Source organism: Octopus bimaculoides, chromosome 14 (genome assembly GCF_046866305.1).
Source record: "Octopus bimaculoides isolate indiv1 chromosome 14, ASM4686630v1, whole genome shotgun sequence".
NCBI classification, from domain to species: domain Eukaryota; kingdom Metazoa; phylum Mollusca; class Cephalopoda; order Octopoda; family Octopodidae; genus Octopus; species Octopus bimaculoides.
The window spans coordinates 29,306,975-29,325,445 of record NC_142941.1 but is presented as its reverse complement, the minus strand read 5'-3'; the positions used below and the strand labels follow the sequence as shown (position 1 = coordinate 29,325,445).

General features: G+C 37.0%; 1 protein-coding gene across 4 annotated transcripts in view; it reads left to right on the top strand.

The window, feature by feature from the left end:
• The window catches only part of LOC106875317 (COMM domain-containing protein 4), a 38,262-nt gene that overhangs the window by 9,177 nt on the left and 10,614 nt on the right, over positions 1-18,471 (top strand). For all 4 annotated transcript variants that reach the window (XR_016244270.1, XR_016244269.1, XM_014923407.3 and 1 more), the window contains exons 4-8: positions 2,126-2,165; positions 9,374-9,493; positions 12,263-12,343; positions 13,655-13,716; positions 16,576-16,690. Coding sequence is in view for 2 of the 4 variants with exons in the window: in XM_014923407.3 (XP_014778893.1) it covers positions 2,126-2,165; positions 9,374-9,493; positions 12,263-12,343; positions 13,655-13,716; positions 16,576-16,690 (418 nt within the window). In the remaining 2 variants the exon portion in view is untranslated. The remainder of the gene's footprint in view (positions 1-2,125; positions 2,166-9,373; positions 9,494-12,262; positions 12,344-13,654; positions 13,717-16,575; positions 16,691-18,471) is intronic.

The following is an 18,471-nucleotide window of genomic DNA, read 5'->3' as shown; positions in this document are numbered from 1 at the left end:
AGTGTCTTGCCCCTTTAACTGGTAATTAATATCTTGATTCGGGGTCTTCGCCTACCTAGCCTCCTTTATAGACAGTTACTTTATACTACGCCTAAAATGTTGACAATATTTATGACCATACCTAGCTATAAGCTGTCAACTCACTCCTGTTCTCTATTCTAAACAGACACTGTCCTCTAGTCTTAGATTTAGTAGTTGATAAAACGACTAATAAATTAAAAATGAACCACAATACTTTATAAACTATGACCCCCAACAAACTTCATGCATTTCTTGGAAGTGTAGTATATTCTTAGCTACAATAGCGACAACATGGATTTCTTCTATTTTCTTGCTCTATTAGAGTATTTGAGTAAAATTATATTAATGTGTCTGACTGATTAAAATTCTATTGATTTATTTGTGCAGCTGATGATGGCACTACCTTTAAATTGATGTAATGATTGCATTGTTCAATTAAATGGAGCCACTTGAAACAGTCGTACCGCATCACTTCTTGATATCCTGTTGCTTATTTGGATTTTATTCACCTCACTTTGAGCTGTGCAGATAATACCGCACTAACTTGGTACTTCAACTTAAGCACCTAATTCAACTGAATCCCAATTATTTCTTATATATATATCCCCATCATTTATCATCCATCTTCCATGCTGGCATGGATTGAACGGTTTGACAGAAGCTAGTAACCTAAGGACTGCACCAAGCTCCACTGCCTGCTCTGGCATGGTTTTTATAGCTGGATGCCCTTCCTAATGTCAACCACTTTACAAAGTGGACTGAATGCATTTTATGTAACATCAGCACCGGCAAGGTCTGCTTTGGCATGGTTTTACAACTGGATATCCTTCCTAATATCAACTACTTCACAGAGTGGACTGAGTGCTTTTTACATGGCACCAGCACAAGTGAGGTCACCAAGTAACTTGCAAGACAAAAATCCCTCAACAGAGAGGTGGCTTTGTGCCAAGTGATGAGAGGTTAAACTATGATAAAAGTACAGAAACAGGTGTCTTTCTGGAAAGGAGATGCATGGCTACCCTAGTCAGAAGGAGGGAGACAGAGAGAGATGGCAGCAATGTGCCCAGGCATACTCTCAAAGTGGAAGGATATGAATATAAATGGAATGGTAGTGGATTGCTAAGGGTACATGCGTAAGGAATTTGTGAAGATGCAAAAGGGGCAAAGGAGGGAATATATAAATATGTGTGTGCGTGTGCATGTGTATGTTTGTCTATACTGAAATACTGCTATTTTTTAAATTGAATACTGATTTTTACTGTTTTCAATACCTTAATGAAATACTCTGTGTGACAGAATGATAATGATAATATAATTTATTGGCTAGAACTTTACAACTGGCCATGTTGGTAATAATACCAGCACTAAAACAGTTATGTTATTTGATGAGGGATTCCTATCAGCTCTATATTAGTTTTATATCTATCTAGATCAGTAGTTTTCATCACAATATAAGAAGCCTTACTTCTCCTGTTTAACCTATTTATCTTTGATTTGTTAGAAATAGTGAAGAACTGCAAAACCTGGTTCACCTAACTATCTTTGCTCTAACTTCATGTGAAAATTCTGAGTCCAAATTAAACCTTTATTAAGTGGTCAAGAATATTGTGCTCATTGAATGTGCAATAGGTATATGAAATTTTAGGTTGGTGCTATCAAATTGTGAAAATATTGGATAGCACATGCAGGAGAGCTAGTTGTATTGATGTGAATATGGTAAAAGTTACACAAAGTAAAGATATACTAAAAAAGCAAATAAACAAGAGCTTGTGACAAAATCATAAGGACTTTGGGATGGTATAAACTGGGAGACAATAGAAACTGCTGTGACCTTGTAATAGGGGTTATTCAAGGTAGTGATACTTTTCATTATGTAAATTTAGATGCTACAGTGTTTGACTTCAGAGCTGAGATTTCCATTCAGCCTTTACTAAAACGGTAAAGTTAAATTTTGTGTATTGTGTTTGTAAACTTTTATGTGAAAGTACTTTTCAATGTATTTTTTCTTTTTACTAGATTATTCTTGTTGATATTGAATATATTAAAATAATATAAAATATACTGAAATACATTCTCACTATTTTCATTTATGTTTCCTGTACAGTATGAAAAGGTAGCAAAAATTACTGCTGATGCAAAATTTGGTAAGTTTATCATTATTTACATTTCATCTGCTGAAGTTGATAAAATAAAGTACCAGTCAAGTGTTGGGGTTGACATTGCATGAAATTATGCCATGTAAAAAAAATTATTCTTTTTACTATTAAGGCCGTGAGCTGGCAGAATCATAGGCATGCCAGGCAAACTGTTTAACAGCATTTCTTCCAACTCTTTGTGTTCTGAGCCCAAATTCTGCCAGGATTGACTTTGCTTTTTATCCTTTCAGAGTCAGTACAATAAGTACTTGTTGAGCTCTCAGGTCAATGTAATCAACTAACTTACTACCCCAAAGTTTCAGGCCTTGTGCCAAAATTAGAAAGAATTATTGTTATTATGTGGGTGGCGGTTTGGCAGAAATGTTAGAGCATCTGACAAAATGCCTTGCTGTATTTTACATTCTGATTTCAAATCCTGAAGAGGTCAGCTTTATCTTTCATCCTTCTGAAGTTGATAAAATAATGTACCAGTCGTGTACCAGGGTTGATTTAATCAATTCTTTCCACAAATTTCTTGCTTTGTGCTTATGTAAGAAGCAATATATATTGTTCCAAAAGATGGTTATAGACTAGAAGATAAGATTTTACAAACAAACTCCCTGTTTCCTGTGTAGAACAAATAAACAATCTGCTTGCTTATAGACACAAAGAAACAGCTACAGTGGGATTTGAAACTGTTGTCATTGATTAGAGATCCCACACTTTGATCACTAAACCAGTGCACCTATTTTTAAAATAGTGTAACCATAAGTATGCCATTGGTTTTCTGTTGCCAGACTAGTTTCCTCATCTTATTTTGTGTCAATAGCACATCATCATCATCATCATTTTACATCTGTTGTCCATGCTGGCATGGGTTGGACGGTTTGACCAGGCCTGGAAAGCTAGAAGGCTGCACCAGACACCAGTTTGATTTGGCATGGTTTTCTATGGCTGGATGCCCTTCCTAATGCCAACGACTCTGAGAGTGTAATGGGTGCTTTTATGTGACACCAGTATCTGCTATGACTGTGTTTTTGCTCAGCTTGATGGGACATTTACTCAAGCGTGGGATAATTTCAACTGTCTCAGTCATTGCCTCTGTGAAGCCCAACACTTGAAAGGAACTCAGCCACTTTGCCTCCGTGAGGCCCAATGCTCAAAAGGAACTTGGCCACTTTGCCTGTGTGTGGCCCAATGCTCAAAAGGAACTCGGCCATAATTGCCTCTGTGCAGCCCAACACTCGAAAGGAACTCAACCACTTTGCCTCCATCAGGGCCAATGTTCCAATGGTGCTCTTTACATGTCACTGGCATGGGTGCCAGTTACATGACACCAACATCAGCCATGACTACAATTTCACTTGGCTTGACGGGTCTTCTCATGCACAGCATATTGCCAACAGTCTTGGTCACTAGTCATTGCCTCTTAAATTCAAAGTTCAAAAATCATGCTTTACCACTTTGTCTCAAGTCTCCCTGGGTCTACCTCTACTACAGGTTCCCTCCACAGTTAGAGATTGGCAATTCTTACACCGCTTCCTTGTCTATACGCATCACATGACCATACCAGCGCAGTCATCTCTCTTGCACACCACATCTGATGCCTCTAATGCCTTACTTTTTTCTCAAGATGCTTACGCTCTGTCAAGCATGCACACTGACATTGCACATCCAGCGAAGCATACAGGCTTCATTTCTTTCAAGCCTACGCATGTCCTCGGCCGTCACAGCCCATGTTTCACTACCATATAGCATAGCTGTTCACACACAGGTATCATGCAATCTGAGAGAGAGATTGTATGATACCTTTCACTCTGAGAGAGAGGCTCTTTGTTGCCAGCAGAGGTATGAGCTCTCTGAACTTTGCCCAGCATAATCTTATTCTCACAGCTATGCTCTCAGAACCCTCCTGTTCCACTACTATCTTGGTCATCTAAATAACAGAAGCTATCTACTACCTCTAGCTTACCACCCTGGCAGTTGATGGAGTCTATTTTTTGCACATTTTTAGCATTTATTGTACCTGTGCATCTTCCACATACAAAAGCTAGTTTCCCTGTTAACCTTCCTCTGATATTGCTGCACCTTTTATATGTCCATAGCTTACACTGGGTGCATCTTATGGAGTTTCTACCTACACCTTTTCTACAGACTGAGCAGGGATGTCTACTTGAAGGGATTTGTGATTTGTCTGCCTTCCTAAGACTTTGGTTTTTGCTAGGTTAACTCTAAGGCCCTTCGATTCTAGACTTTGCTTCCATAACTGGAACTTCTCTAGTTCAGGTAGTGATTCAGTTATAAGAGCAAAGTCATCAGCATAGAGGAGCTCCCAGGGGTAGCCTGTCTTAAATTCCTCTGTTATTGCCTGGTGAACTATGATGAACAAGAGGGGCCTGAGCACCAATCTTTGGTGAACCCCTACTTGTACCCTGAATTCTTCGCTGTACTCATTGCCAACCCTCACCTTACTGATAGCATCCCCGTACATAGCTTGTACAGCTCTCACCAACCACTCATCTATCTCTAGTTTTCACATTGACTACCAGGTAAGTGATCAGGGGTCCCTGTCAAAGGCTTTCTCCAAGTCAACAAAAGCCAAGTACAGAGGTTTATCTTTGGCTAAGTATTTCTCCTGCAGCTGTCTTACCAGAAATATAGCATCAGTGGTGCTTCTCCCTGGCACAAAACCAAACTGCATCTCATCTAGGCTAACTTTCTCCCTAATTAGTTGGGGGCTATGACTCTCTCCATAACTTTCATCACTTGATCCAACAATTTGATACCGCTGTAATTATTTCTCTCTAAGGTATCACCTTTACCTTTGTAGCAGTTGACTATGATGCTGCTACACCAGTCATTGAGTATGACTCCTTCGTGAGCCACCTGATTTACAATATGGGTGACTAGACCATAACCCACACCACCAGATATTTTAAGCTAGTCTCTCAATTGGGTCAACCTTTGGCAGACTCCCCTCCCATTCATTCTCCACATTTAGCGGTCTTGCATAATGGCATTTCCAAGCCTCTTTCTTTGCATAATCATTAAATGCAAGTGCACTATCATCCATGTGGACACATTTCTCTCCTATAACATCTCGATTTTCTCTCACACACTGTCTTGCAATCTGAAAAACTTCAATTCTTTGGTTCTCACGTTGCTGAACATAGGCAAACTTCTTTTCTGCTTCTCATTTGGCTAGATATACCTGTCTCCTAGCTTCCCTCCTGGCTATCTGATACAGTTCCCTGCTATCCCCACTCTTCCAGTCCTTCTAGGCCCATTTCTTTGCTTTATTGGGACTTCACACCACTCACAGATTTGGTCTGTGGCACTCAGCAAGCGGTCCTGCAGGAATTCCCAGTTCGCCTCTATGTCACAAGTTTGTAGCTCCTCCTCCCTCTCAACAAATTAATCAGTTAGGATGTCCCTAAATCTCTGAGCACATGAAGGGTCCTTAAGCTTTCAAATCTCTTCTTTTCAGATTGGTCTGCTTCTTGGCATCTTTCTGGCCTGGAATCTAAAATCACTAACAACTACTCTATGCTGGGGGATACATTCTTCATCAAGGAGGATCTTTGTATTTAAGAGCAACCATGCATCCCTCTGCCTGGTGAGAATGTAATTGATCTGGCTAGCGTAGCCACCTGATTGGTAGATTATCAGGAGGCTGATCGGCTTCATGAAGTTGGTGTTGCAGATCAATAGGTTATTTGCAACACAGAACTCCAGTAGCCTTGTTCCCACGTTTCTTGAACCAATTCTATGGGTATGCTGTCTGACATACCCATTGAAGTCCCCAGGAACGAAGATGAGATCCTTGTCATTCGTCTTAGAGGTAGCCTACAGGAGAATATCATAAAAATGGTCTTTCTGTACATTTGGTAGGCCCACTTGTGGGTAATACACAGAGATAATTGATGCTATGCTATTCTGCAAAACTAGCCTGAGCTTAAGCACTCTATTGCTCACTCTGACTACCTCTATGACCTTATCCACCTATTTCTCTGCAAGAAGTATGCCTACACTGCCTACTCATCACTGTTACCTTCGCAGAAGATCTGAAAGAAATTAATGGAAAACTCACTACAATAAGCTATTAGCACCCCTGCATGGCCTTAGCCATGATGGCTAAAATAGATAAGGACGACCTCAGAACATTGAATCTTTCAGACAAGATAACAAAGGATCACGATGCTTGGCACCTTGTTGTACTCATGAAGACCCATCCTCCACAGCAGAAATCTTTAAGGACACATCCCCTGGTGAAGAAGATTGGCCTACAAGAGTCCTGTGTTGGTGCCACATAAAAAGCACTCATGCCACTGCCATGTAAGAGCATTTGTGTCGGTGGAATGTTAAAAGCACCCAGTGCACACTGTAGAATGGTTGGCATAGAAACCAAACCAAATCAGATTGGAACCTGGTATGGCTTACCAGCTCTGGTCAAACCATCCAACCCATGCCAGCAAGGAAAACAAATATTAAAGGATGATGATTGGTAGTAAGCAAAACAGTTTCAAAGTCAGTATTGACTATCATTTCATAGTGTGCGTGTATGTATTCATAAATATCTTTCATTTAAATCATTGTTTAGCATTCAGACTACTCTGTTAAATGTAATGCATATTTAATCATTTTTAATAATTATTTATTGTATTATTTTGTAGCTTAGAGATTTTTCAAAATGGAAATTGTTTATTTTTAGATGATGGATATGGCTAGTCTGAACATGGTACAGGTAGACTATTTGGGCTGGGCATGGCTGGTTTAAATGCTAAAGGATTAAACATCCACTATTCCATGCTTGTTTTATAGCCGGTTTGGTTACTGCTTGTGTAACACTACCTTTATATGTTTCCTATTTGGAAATAGATAATAAATATATTTTACTTTTGAAGTAAGAATATATATTGATAAACATGTCACTTATAACTTACTTATAAATGTTATCATTATACATAAATCCTGACTCCAGCTACATAAACGCCATAGCAAGAAATATATACTCTGAAACGCTAACGGATATTTTATGCATGCATGTATGTTGAAGATAAATAATTTCATGTTCTTTTAACCGCTATAAAAAAATACACAGTTTCATAATTGCAGAAATAAATTTCATTAACAAGTTGAAGAACGTGAAGAAAGAGAAAATAATTACTACATTAGTTTATTTATGTACATTTAGCATTTATAGTACAATTGGAAAGTAAAGTTATTTTGTCGTAGAGAATTATGACTTAAAATTCACACTAGCTAATCCTTCATACTAACTACTCGAGTTCACAACAATTCAAATAAGTCTTGTTGGATTTAAGTCATAGACATGGCATAGAATATAGCCAATATCTCAAGGAGTGAGTGTCGTGGAGTTTAGTAACATCCAACTATCACTATTATGAGTGTTGTGGAGTTTAGTAACATCCTACGATCACTGAGTAATTTCCCAAAAATCAGGGTTTTTATAATTGCTCATATCCAAATTCTAAGAACCGTATTTCGTGAAAGATTTCTTTGACAAAAGTTTACAATTCGTATATGGGCAGTAATTTTAACCATTGGGATTACCAACAATTATGCTTGTTCGGGCAAACGACCATTACATCATATTGCCACCTTTTACGACTTGCTACACTTGCATAGGTGAAACTGAATTCATTGAGGCAGATTTTCTACAACCAAATGCCCTTCCTTTTACTTACCTGTTTCCAAGCCAGGTAATATTTCTGCGTGGCCAAACTGGATGCTTTGCTCAACTTCCTTTTCAGCCCCCCCCCCCCCATTGCCTATCATCTAACTGGAGCTCTTCCTTGGCACCATATATTTATCTCACTCTCCAAGAATCATTTCACTTTTGTCCATTAATACTGTTCTCTTCACCTACACCTTACATTGACCACTCCACCCAAGTGAACCACTAAATTATCTTTCCCTTCTCCACCATCACATGTCTCATTCCCCCATGTCTCATACCTGCTTTCCTTCTCACCCCTACATAGTATTGCAACCTATTCATCCTTATGTCATTTCCCTCTCATCCTTCCTCCATCTACCTTATCGTCATCTCTATTCTGCTGCTCACCCTCCACATTTTTCTTCACTGTCCACTGTCTCCTATTCCCCCTTACTTCCCCCAAATCATGCTTCTTTGGTCATTGCCACCCCTATTCGTCATTCACTATATCTAACCTTCAACCTACCCAATTGTACTGTCATTGCCTACCTCCCTCCACTCATTTCCCATCTCACTTGTTCATACACTCATGCAAGCAACATCCACTCACCTTAAACATCATTCATTCACCTTAAACATCGAGGCTCTACCCAGACATCATCACTATTTCTATCTCTTTCCATGTCTAGTTGATTACTTTCGCAGATTCTCATATACTTTGACCTGTTATCTCCTTGGAAAAAGCTGCCGCCTTCAGGTTTTATAATCTTTCAAGTGACATAGTGACCTCATTAGTGCTGGTGCCACAAACAAATCACCTAGTACATTCTGTAATTTGGTTGGTGCTAGGAAGGGCATCCAGATGTAGAACCCATATCTAGTGGACACTGAAGTATACTGCAATCCTTGAACCCACTGGGTCCTGTCAAATCATCCAATCCATGCCACCATGAAGCATAGAAATTAAATGTGTAAATATATATATATTTATACATATATATGTAGAACAAGTAGAAAGATAAATTTTATTCAACGCATAGATACTGAACAGTATAGATATAAAGGATAAAATCCTTTTTTCTTTTTAAAAGCAGAAAAATTTGTCAGCGGCCAGCCATGATGTTGCAGTGTTTATGTCCCTGTAACTTAGCTGTTTGGCAAAACATCCTGATAGAATAAGTAGTAGGCTTACAAAGAATAAATACTGGGGTCGATTTCCTCAACTAAAAGCGGTGCTCTATGACCAAAATATGTAAAACAATAAAAGACTATGTTCCATTTTATCCCCGAGCAACACTGGGTATCTCTGCTAGTATATATAAAATATATATATACACATACACATGCATACATACATAGAGAGAGATACTCCTAGTTTACCAAAAGGTGTGATTATATATTACATAATCTAAGAGAAAATGTCTTTGAGTTAGTGTTTACTGTTCATAGAATATATTCAACAGTGTATGTCAATTAGTTGTAAAAATTATTTTGACTTATTCCTCAGCAAACCTGTTTTATTTTTGTCATGTTTCAGATATTGGTGACATCAAGGCTAGTATTGCTGCGCTGTATTTCATCATCAGGAGTGCAGCCAAATGTGATGTTGATAGTGATACACTTTCCAATGAGCTTCAACAGCTGGGGCTGCCAAAAGGTAAAATCACTGCCTAATCATCTCATTGTGTTAACATCATCACCATTTAATGTTCACATTTTTTTCTATGCTTGCATGGGTTAGGCAGAATTTGTTGCGGTTGGTTTTCTGTGGCCAGATGCCCTTCCTGTTGCCAAACTTCAAGTTTCCAAACAAGGCATCATTTCCCCATAGTCAGACATATTTTCATGGAAGATTGGAAAGAAGTGACACTGTTTGCATGACAGTACTGCTTGTTTTACAAGCATCACATGATGTCAAGACAAGAGTACACACACACACACACACACACACTCACACTCACACTCACACTCACATATCATCATCATCATCATCATCATCATTATATATATATATATATTTCTCTTTTATCTTCTATTTGCTTCGGTCATTAGATGGTGGCCATGCTGGCACTGCCTTGAAGAAGTTTAATCAAACAAATTGATTGCAGTACTCTTTTAAAGCTTGGTACTTATTATATTTGTCTCTTTTGCTGAATGGCTAAGTTACAAGGATGTAAACACACCAACACCAGTTGTCAAGCTGTACACATACAATGGGTTTCTTTCAGTTTCTGTCCACTAAATCCACTCACAAGGCTTTGGTTGGCCCAAGGCTATAGTAGAAGACTATAGCTATAATAGAACTCAAGACCACCTTGTTGGGAAGCAAGATTTCTCAACCACATAGACACTTTTATACAGAAAATTACATATTGCAGTTACACAATCTTTACATATTCTGGTATAATGTTGTTTTGTCTAGTATTGTGTTGTTGTCATTCATCTCCATGTCAGTCCCACCCAGGAAAGCCTGACTGTCCTCAATTTTTCCATGCATGATATGACTAAGGCTGAATTATCAATGTCAATGAGGTGTAATTTAAGGGAGATTTGGCTGCTATTTCTAGCAAGTTGAGCAAGCATGTATAGGTTCTTAGTGTGAAAGTATGAGGTATGGTTGTGTAGTATCATTGTGTAGCTTCAGATCAACTCTAATCAAACAAGTCTATGTTCAATGATGTTTCAGTCCTAACCGTCCCCTGTTTTTTCTCAGACATAATGCACATTTCTAAGAGGGTATGTGATTTGAGGAAAATTTAGCTACAATTTCTAGCAGCTTGAACAGCTATGTGGAGGCCTCCTTTAATGAAAGTATAGTGTGTTTCATTACAGTGTCTCCACTCAATCATTGTATAGTTTTTCACTGCAATGTGCTCAATTCAATGATAGTTATTATCATTACAATGTGTTCCTATATTTCCCAAGGTTAGTTTACTGCTGAAGGGCAGAATTTATTCCACAAATAGTCAGAATGAAGCATTTTTGTCTGGTACTATCTTAAAGTTAGATCATTGTTTAATACCCTTAGTTAATCTGTTTATCTCTAGGGATGTGTGTAATGAGTTTGCAGGTTATGAATGACTTCTTCACCTTAACTATTCTGAAATATTGTATCAATACTTCTTATCATTAGCAAGTACAATTAATTCATGACATAATGTATCTAGTTTGGTTTTGTTCCCAGAAGAGGCATCACAAATGCAATCTTCCAAGTAAGACAATGCAGGAGTAATAACTGGCTAAGAATAAACTACTATTCTTAGCTTTTGGTGATGTGGAGAATTTGTTTGACAGAGTACCATGCTTAGTAATTTGGTGGTCTTTGAGGAAACTAGGTGTAGATGAATGGCTTGTAAGAGTTATACAGCTGTGTAAAGAAATGCTGGTTGCTTAATATGGTTGGAGCTTATAAAAGAAGGCGACCCAGGAAAATGTGGGACGAAGTGAAGACTGATCTCTGGACCAGGATGTCTAGTGATATTAGGTTCTCAGGAAGATCTGCCCACCTCTGTGAAACTAACTTCTAGAAGCACTGTGTGCATGTATATGCACAAATGAATATCTTGCCCAACCTCCTCTGAAAATCCCCCTTTTAGACCATCCTATTTATTTTGCTACCTGTTAACACTTGTTAAACATTCTTCATCCATTAAATTATTGTTCTCCTCACTCACATGTTAGTGATTCATTACCACCTCATGTGCTACACCTGCACCCTTACCCACTTCTTAGCCTACCCAACCATGTCATCTCTCCCTTATCCTTCTCCTGTCAACTGTATTGTCGTTACTATCACTATTGCTTTCCTGCTGCTCTTTCCCACTCTCTTCAACATCCCTGTGCCTTCCCCAACTCATTCATCATTGGTCATCCCTTACTCCTTACATCCACCCTTCAGTCTTACCCAATCTTTAAGTTGTTACCTATTTTCCATCTCCCAATCTCTGGTTTCACCGTACACTCTTGCAAATCCCAACTTCCTCACACTCTGTCTCAACACACTTCTACTCACCTTGTACATTAAGGAAACACCCAGACTTGCAGCTCCTAATCATTCTCATTCTCGCTCCTAAAGGTGAGTAACCATGTTGCTCTTCTACAAGAACATATTTGTCTCTCCCTTCTCCCTTTCCTTCATACTTTAATCCCTCATTTTTTTGCTTACACAACACCCACCATCACCACCAGCACAGGTCCTGTAGTTTTGCAAACTGCTTGGTGACCTCAGTACATATTTTAAAGTGGTTGGTGTTAGGAAGGTTATCCAGCTGTAGAAACTATGCCGTAGCAGAAACTAGAAGACAGCAAGGTCCTTGGGCACATTGAATCCTGTCAAACCGTCCAGCTTATATGTAATGATGGTGATGATGATGTTTTAGATATTATTTAATGCATTTTTGAATACATATCTTATATATCATTCCAGAACATTCTACACCACTTTGTAAACTCTATGGTGATAATGTAACCAAGTTTCAGGAACAGTTACGCAAACAAAGTTTACGAAGTAAGTATAAAATATTTAGTAGTTCTCACATATTCTAGTTAGTATGCTAGCTAAAACACATTAAATTAATAGAACTTGTGTGCTACTTAGTATATTCTCAGGATAAAATGCTGAGATAAAAATAAGAACTTGGGTCTGCTAAGTACATTTTAAGTACAATAGTTGAAGAAGTATCAACTAATATCCACTAACTTACAAACTTTAAAATTAAGACTGGCTGACTTAACACATAGTCTATACAGAACAATTAAGGTGAACTTTATTTTGCTCGCTTGTTATGTTGATAATACTCAGAGATACTCTTGTTACCAAGAGGTATTATGTGTATACACACTCTGTTTGTTCAAAAACATTCTGAAAAAGAATTATTTTACATTCTCTCAAAGTTTCTAAATTCTTATAATATCAACTATATATCTTTTACTTGTTTCAGTCACTAGATTGTGGCCATACTGGGACACCATCTTAAAGAATTTTTAGTCGAATGTATTGACCCCAGTACTTATTTTTTTAAAGACTGGTACTTATTTTGTCGGTCTCTTGCCAAACCACTAAGTTATGGGGTCATAAACACACCAGCACTGATTGTCAAGTGGTGATGGTAGTGAGGACAGACACACACACTGTGAGTTAACAGGAAAAAAATCTTGCTTGGGGTCTCATTCATAAGATGTTACAGCACTTATATTCATTCTATGAAAGAAACTATAGAGAAAAATAATGCATTGTAAACATTTCAGTTCATACATATAAATATTACAAAAAAAATTAATACATTTTAAAAGGAGAAAAGTACTGCTGGCAACAAAAGATTATTAATGAATGAGTGAGAAAAATGGATAGATTGAAAGGGATTTGAAGTGAAATTTTAAAATTTCATGTTTAGGAGAGAGAGAGAGAGAGAGAGAGAGAGAGAGAGAGAGGGTTACCAACTTAGTTTTGACATCATCAATGTTGTTTACATCGCAGCTGGCAAGCTATGTATGTATGCATGTGTGTGTATGTGTTTATATATGTGTGTATATGTATGTATTTGTGTTGTTGTGATATTGATATACATACATATATAGCTATTAGTGAGGGATTATCAATCCAGGCAAAATATTTCATAAGCTCTCTGTTGGCATACCAGGTATACTTATGGCAGGGTCCAGGGTTATTCATCACAATTGTAGATAGTAAATCCATGGATGGCCTCCAGCGAAACAAGTTAAAAATAATGATCATTACATATTTTTCCTTTATTGGAGGAAATTAGGCTTACAGCAAGTATACAAATATATTTATTCTTTGTTTCTTTTTTCAATTTAGTATCACATATGAACTCAATTCAGTGGCGGGTTGATTATGTTATCAGTTCGAAATCACTAAAGGTAAGGCATTAAGACATATAATATAGTAATTTAAAAGTTTTTTTTTTATTATTCAGCTTTTTACAAATGTTGGATTTCAATATATTATGACTGTTTGTTGATACTATAATATAAAGTATATTTATTGAACTAATATTTTTTTTTCAAATCAGTCTTTCTATGTATTAAATTTGTCATTAATATGTTTGTATTACATACTACTAAACTGTGAAATTTTCTTGGTCTGGATATTTCTCTCAAGTGATGTGGTAATATTAAGGACTCTGAAATATAATGTTTTGAATATTTTTTCGTCCTTTACTAGTTTCATTTCATAAACTGCAACTATCTTTCATACTAATTTCAAGAGTCAGTTATATTGACTCTTGTACTTTGTCTTTCCATCACACTGTTGTCAGTTCGAATTGCTGCTCCTTCTGTTGGGTTAGCATGAGGTAAACCTTATTTATCCTATGCATTCTACTCATTCAACAACTCATCATGGTAGCACTCCCATGTCATTAGAAGTAACAACAAGTGTGCTTTCATAATTTTGGATGTACTATTCTCTGATGACATCTAGGTTCTTTCTGACTCACTTTCTTGTGATACTGAACACCTCAACCTGTGATCCTCGTATTGCATAATATGTACACATCTCTTCCTTTCTGGTTCACCCTGAGTTTCCCTTTCAGCTACTTGGTAATTCTCTCAATTTCCACTTTCTTTACAACTCTATATACCATGTCATTCTACCACAATATTCGATCTTGATAGAACTTTGATTTGGTCACATGTCTGATTTGTAACCCTGAGATGGTTATCTCATAGGAACTCATGGTCATCATCCATGCTATAAGGATCTAGCTCTGCCTCCCTACATCTTGTAGTATTTCTTTAAACCTATAGCTAACTACAGGTTCTTCTCTCTCTGAGTCTGTCTAGCTCTGACTCTGAGATCATCAGCCAATATTTTATGTGGAAAATGCATTTTTAACCAGGAAAGGATTTCATATTTACAGTAGTTTGCCTCTCGTATTTCCTTGTGAGGATGAAACCAATCTCACTTGATTTGTAGGTGATGAGATGGCTGGCTGGTTTCTTAAAGTGTGTTTCAAATTATGTTGGTTGCATTAAAAAGCAGCAAGAGTCTTAAACCCTCCTTCTTCTTCATACTATAACCATTGCTTCCATGGACTTCACAGAACCTGTCTTTGTATTGGTCAACATGACTGTTAAAGGCACCAACCAGCATGATGAAGTCACTGTTGATCATCATTGAGGTCAGTTTGCAGAAGGGTCTCAGAAAAATGCCTTCTGGTTGTTTGTCAGTCCTAACTGTAGGATATATACAAAAATAAATGTTGCTGTTAAGTTCTTTATAATAGTTTAAATCATCCTATTGCATACTCTGACTATCTCAGTCACTCTGTCTAAATATTTCTCAGTTAACAGTATGCCTACACCATCCCCATCATTTACTCACCCAGAAGAATTTGTGTTGTTGTTCCTTGGCTGAAGATCCTTTCTATTTTAGTTCTTGCACACAGCACACCTCCAATCTTCTCTACTCCAGCATCTCCACAATCTCATGAAACCTATTTTTACATTGTATCTACATTGATAGTGACAGCCCTAAAGCATGTGTTTACCTGTACATATAAGACTTCACAAACTGTTCCTCAGAGTTTCACATGAACAAACCTCAGACAGTGCTGAAACTCTGAGTAGGTTTGTAAAGTGTTTCCAGCTTCAATAAAATTCTATTATACTCTACATTCAGTATTTGAGTACTATATTTTGTATCTTGTATTGTACCTATGTGCTTAAATGTATGTGTATTTATTTATAGTTAAGATATTTAATGCTGAAACACTAAAAGCCTAATCATTATCATTTATTGTTCGTTTTCTATGCTAACGAAACACTATTAGTCAATGACTAATGCATTTCTTGACATGTTTACATTTTATTATGACTGGATCAGTGAAGTGTAAACTTTACTTACTGAAATAACAGTGGGACAGTCATAAAATAAATGAAGAAGGATGCATTGAAATGCCATTGCTATCTGAATAAAACAATAGTTGAACAACGTATGTGTTGAACAAGTGCTAACATATTTAATATGGTAAGCAAAAAAGTTTCAATTAAAATTAGTGTTGCAAAGAGGAAAACAGACTCAATGATTAATATTAATTAAATCTAGTCAAAACAAACAGATGACAACTTCAAAATTTTAATTAGTTGACATGAAATTCTTTGCTCACTACATTGTTAATACTTAACTATTATTTCATACAGATGGATCCCTATGTAATTTCCTTCTCATTATGTTACGATATATCAACTGTTGTACATCTCTACTGTGATCCTCTACCACTAAAACTGACATGTACTGGTTAAGGCTATCTTTTGCTAAAGAGGTCTGATGAGATGCAAATATGTACAGAATTGGCCACTATGTTTGCCAAAGTCACCTTAAATATTAATATCACTTCTGAAGCTAATGTTTTCATCTCACTGCATGCATAATTCTAATTTTAATGAATTAAGGTTTTGAATTTGTCCTCTCCTTGCTGTGACCAGATCTAACATTAGTTATTCTGCCTACATTTTTCTATTTTCATTGCAAAGGTGACTTAATTGAAATGTTATTGTTCACTTGATTAGGTATGTTAGTACTTATTTCTCATTCATACAATAATATATACTGGCCGAGGCAGAAAAAAAAAAGAAAAGGTATAAATTACTCAGACAATATCCACATGAAAGACAATAGTTAGTGTTAAAGTATGAGAGAGATATAGCACATGAGGAGATGCAATAACAACAGCTGGTCAGTTTTTGTTATTTCAATATTCTTGAATTCTTTTCCAGACAGTAAACAAACCAAATGTACAGATATGTTTAAAAGTCGTAAACCCAGACACAGGAAACTCAAAACCAGTTGTATTTAATATGTCTGCAGAAAAATTTCGTGTTTTTCTAAATGGTAAGTCTTTTGATTAAAGCCTATTTAAATTTGAATTTTAAAGTTCTGGTTTTCTAAAGAGGATATTTTTGTGACTCTGCATAGGTGCGACCGTGTTGTTGAAAAGCGTGTGGTCTTGGGTTCAGTTCCACTGTGCAGCACCTGTGATCAGAGCCTTCCACAATAGTCCTAGACTGATCAAAGCTATGTGAATAGATTTCGTACACAGAAACTGGAAGAAGCCCATTGCATGTGAATGTGTGAATGTGTATGTGCACGCGCGCATGTGCCTTTTTCTTGACATCACATGATGGTTGTAAACAAGCATCACTTTTATAAAAGTGATGTTATTTGTTTCCAGCCATTTTTGAAAAGCATGTCTGGCCATGGAAGAATATCATCTTGCTAGGAAACAAGTAAGAGTTGGTGACAGGATTGACATCCAGCTATAGAAAAGCTGCTTCAGCTAATCCTGTCTGACTCATGCAAGCATAATAACAAAGATGTCAAAATGTTTAAATATATATGTGTGTGTGCATGTTTAGCAGTTTTTCATATCAGTGTATATTCTCATTGGGAATCATAAAAACATTATTGTCCTGTCTAGAGATTAAACAAAAAACCAGCAACAGAACTCATAATTGCTACAAATGCTGGGTCTCACTAGCACTGATGATCTCTCACTCTCCTCACCATACTAAAGACTATCACAAAGACTGGCTTTCTTCCTCAGGGCCAGAGAAGTTTCCAACAATTACTAACCCTAATCAAAGTTCAAGTGAGACCTAAAATAAAATACTGTTATATCTGAAATGGCAACAGTGATGCTAGAATAAATACAAACAACTTACTCTGCGTCCATTAGTACACCTAAGGGGTCCGTATAATGTATTGTTCTTTCTCTATTTTTTCTACAACCAGTACAGAGACCACTGTTCTTTTGAAGTAGCTATTTTACCTGGAATTAACAAGAATTCTGAGAGATATGTTTAGTGAACAACATCCAAGATCCTCTAAAAATAGGTTGTAACTTTTTATAATATGCAGGCGTGGCTGTGGTAAGAAGTTTGCTTCCCAACCACATGGTTCCGAGTTCTGTCCACTGTGTGACACCTTGAGCTAGTGTCTTCTTCTATACCCTCAAGCCAACCAAAACCTTGTGAGTGGATATGGTCGGCAAAAACTGAAAGAAGCCCATCCTGTTTATATATATATATGTGTGTGTGTCTTCATATCTGTGTTTGTCCCCTACTACAGCTTGACTACCAGTGTTGGTCTGTTTACATCCCCATAACTTAGTGGCTTGGTAAAGGAAACTGATAGAATAAGTATCAGGCTTAAAAAATAAGTACTTGGGTTGATTGATTCAGCTAAAAAAATTCTTCAGAGTGGTGCCCCAGCATGGTCACAGTCTCACGACTGAAACAAGTAAAAGATAAGATGTAATTTATGTTTGGAAAGGAATATGATGGATACTCAAACTTTTACCCCTTTAGCAGCAGAAATCATCAGTTGATATTTCAATAGAAAACAGCAAACATTATCAATTGATGTTTCGAAAGTTTTACATGGATACAACTGTCATCAAAGGAAAGTGAATATTTTACAACACTTTTTAATGAGAGTGTAAATGTTATTGTACAAGAGACTAACAATTATTATAGTTTTTGTACTTATTTAAAGTGAGTACATATAAAAATTACTCTTGAGATATTTTTTGTTTTTTGCCCAATTGGCACATACATTCATGCAACCCTTTCCCACTGTTTAAGTGTTAATGGTTGCTTGACCTTCATGAAATA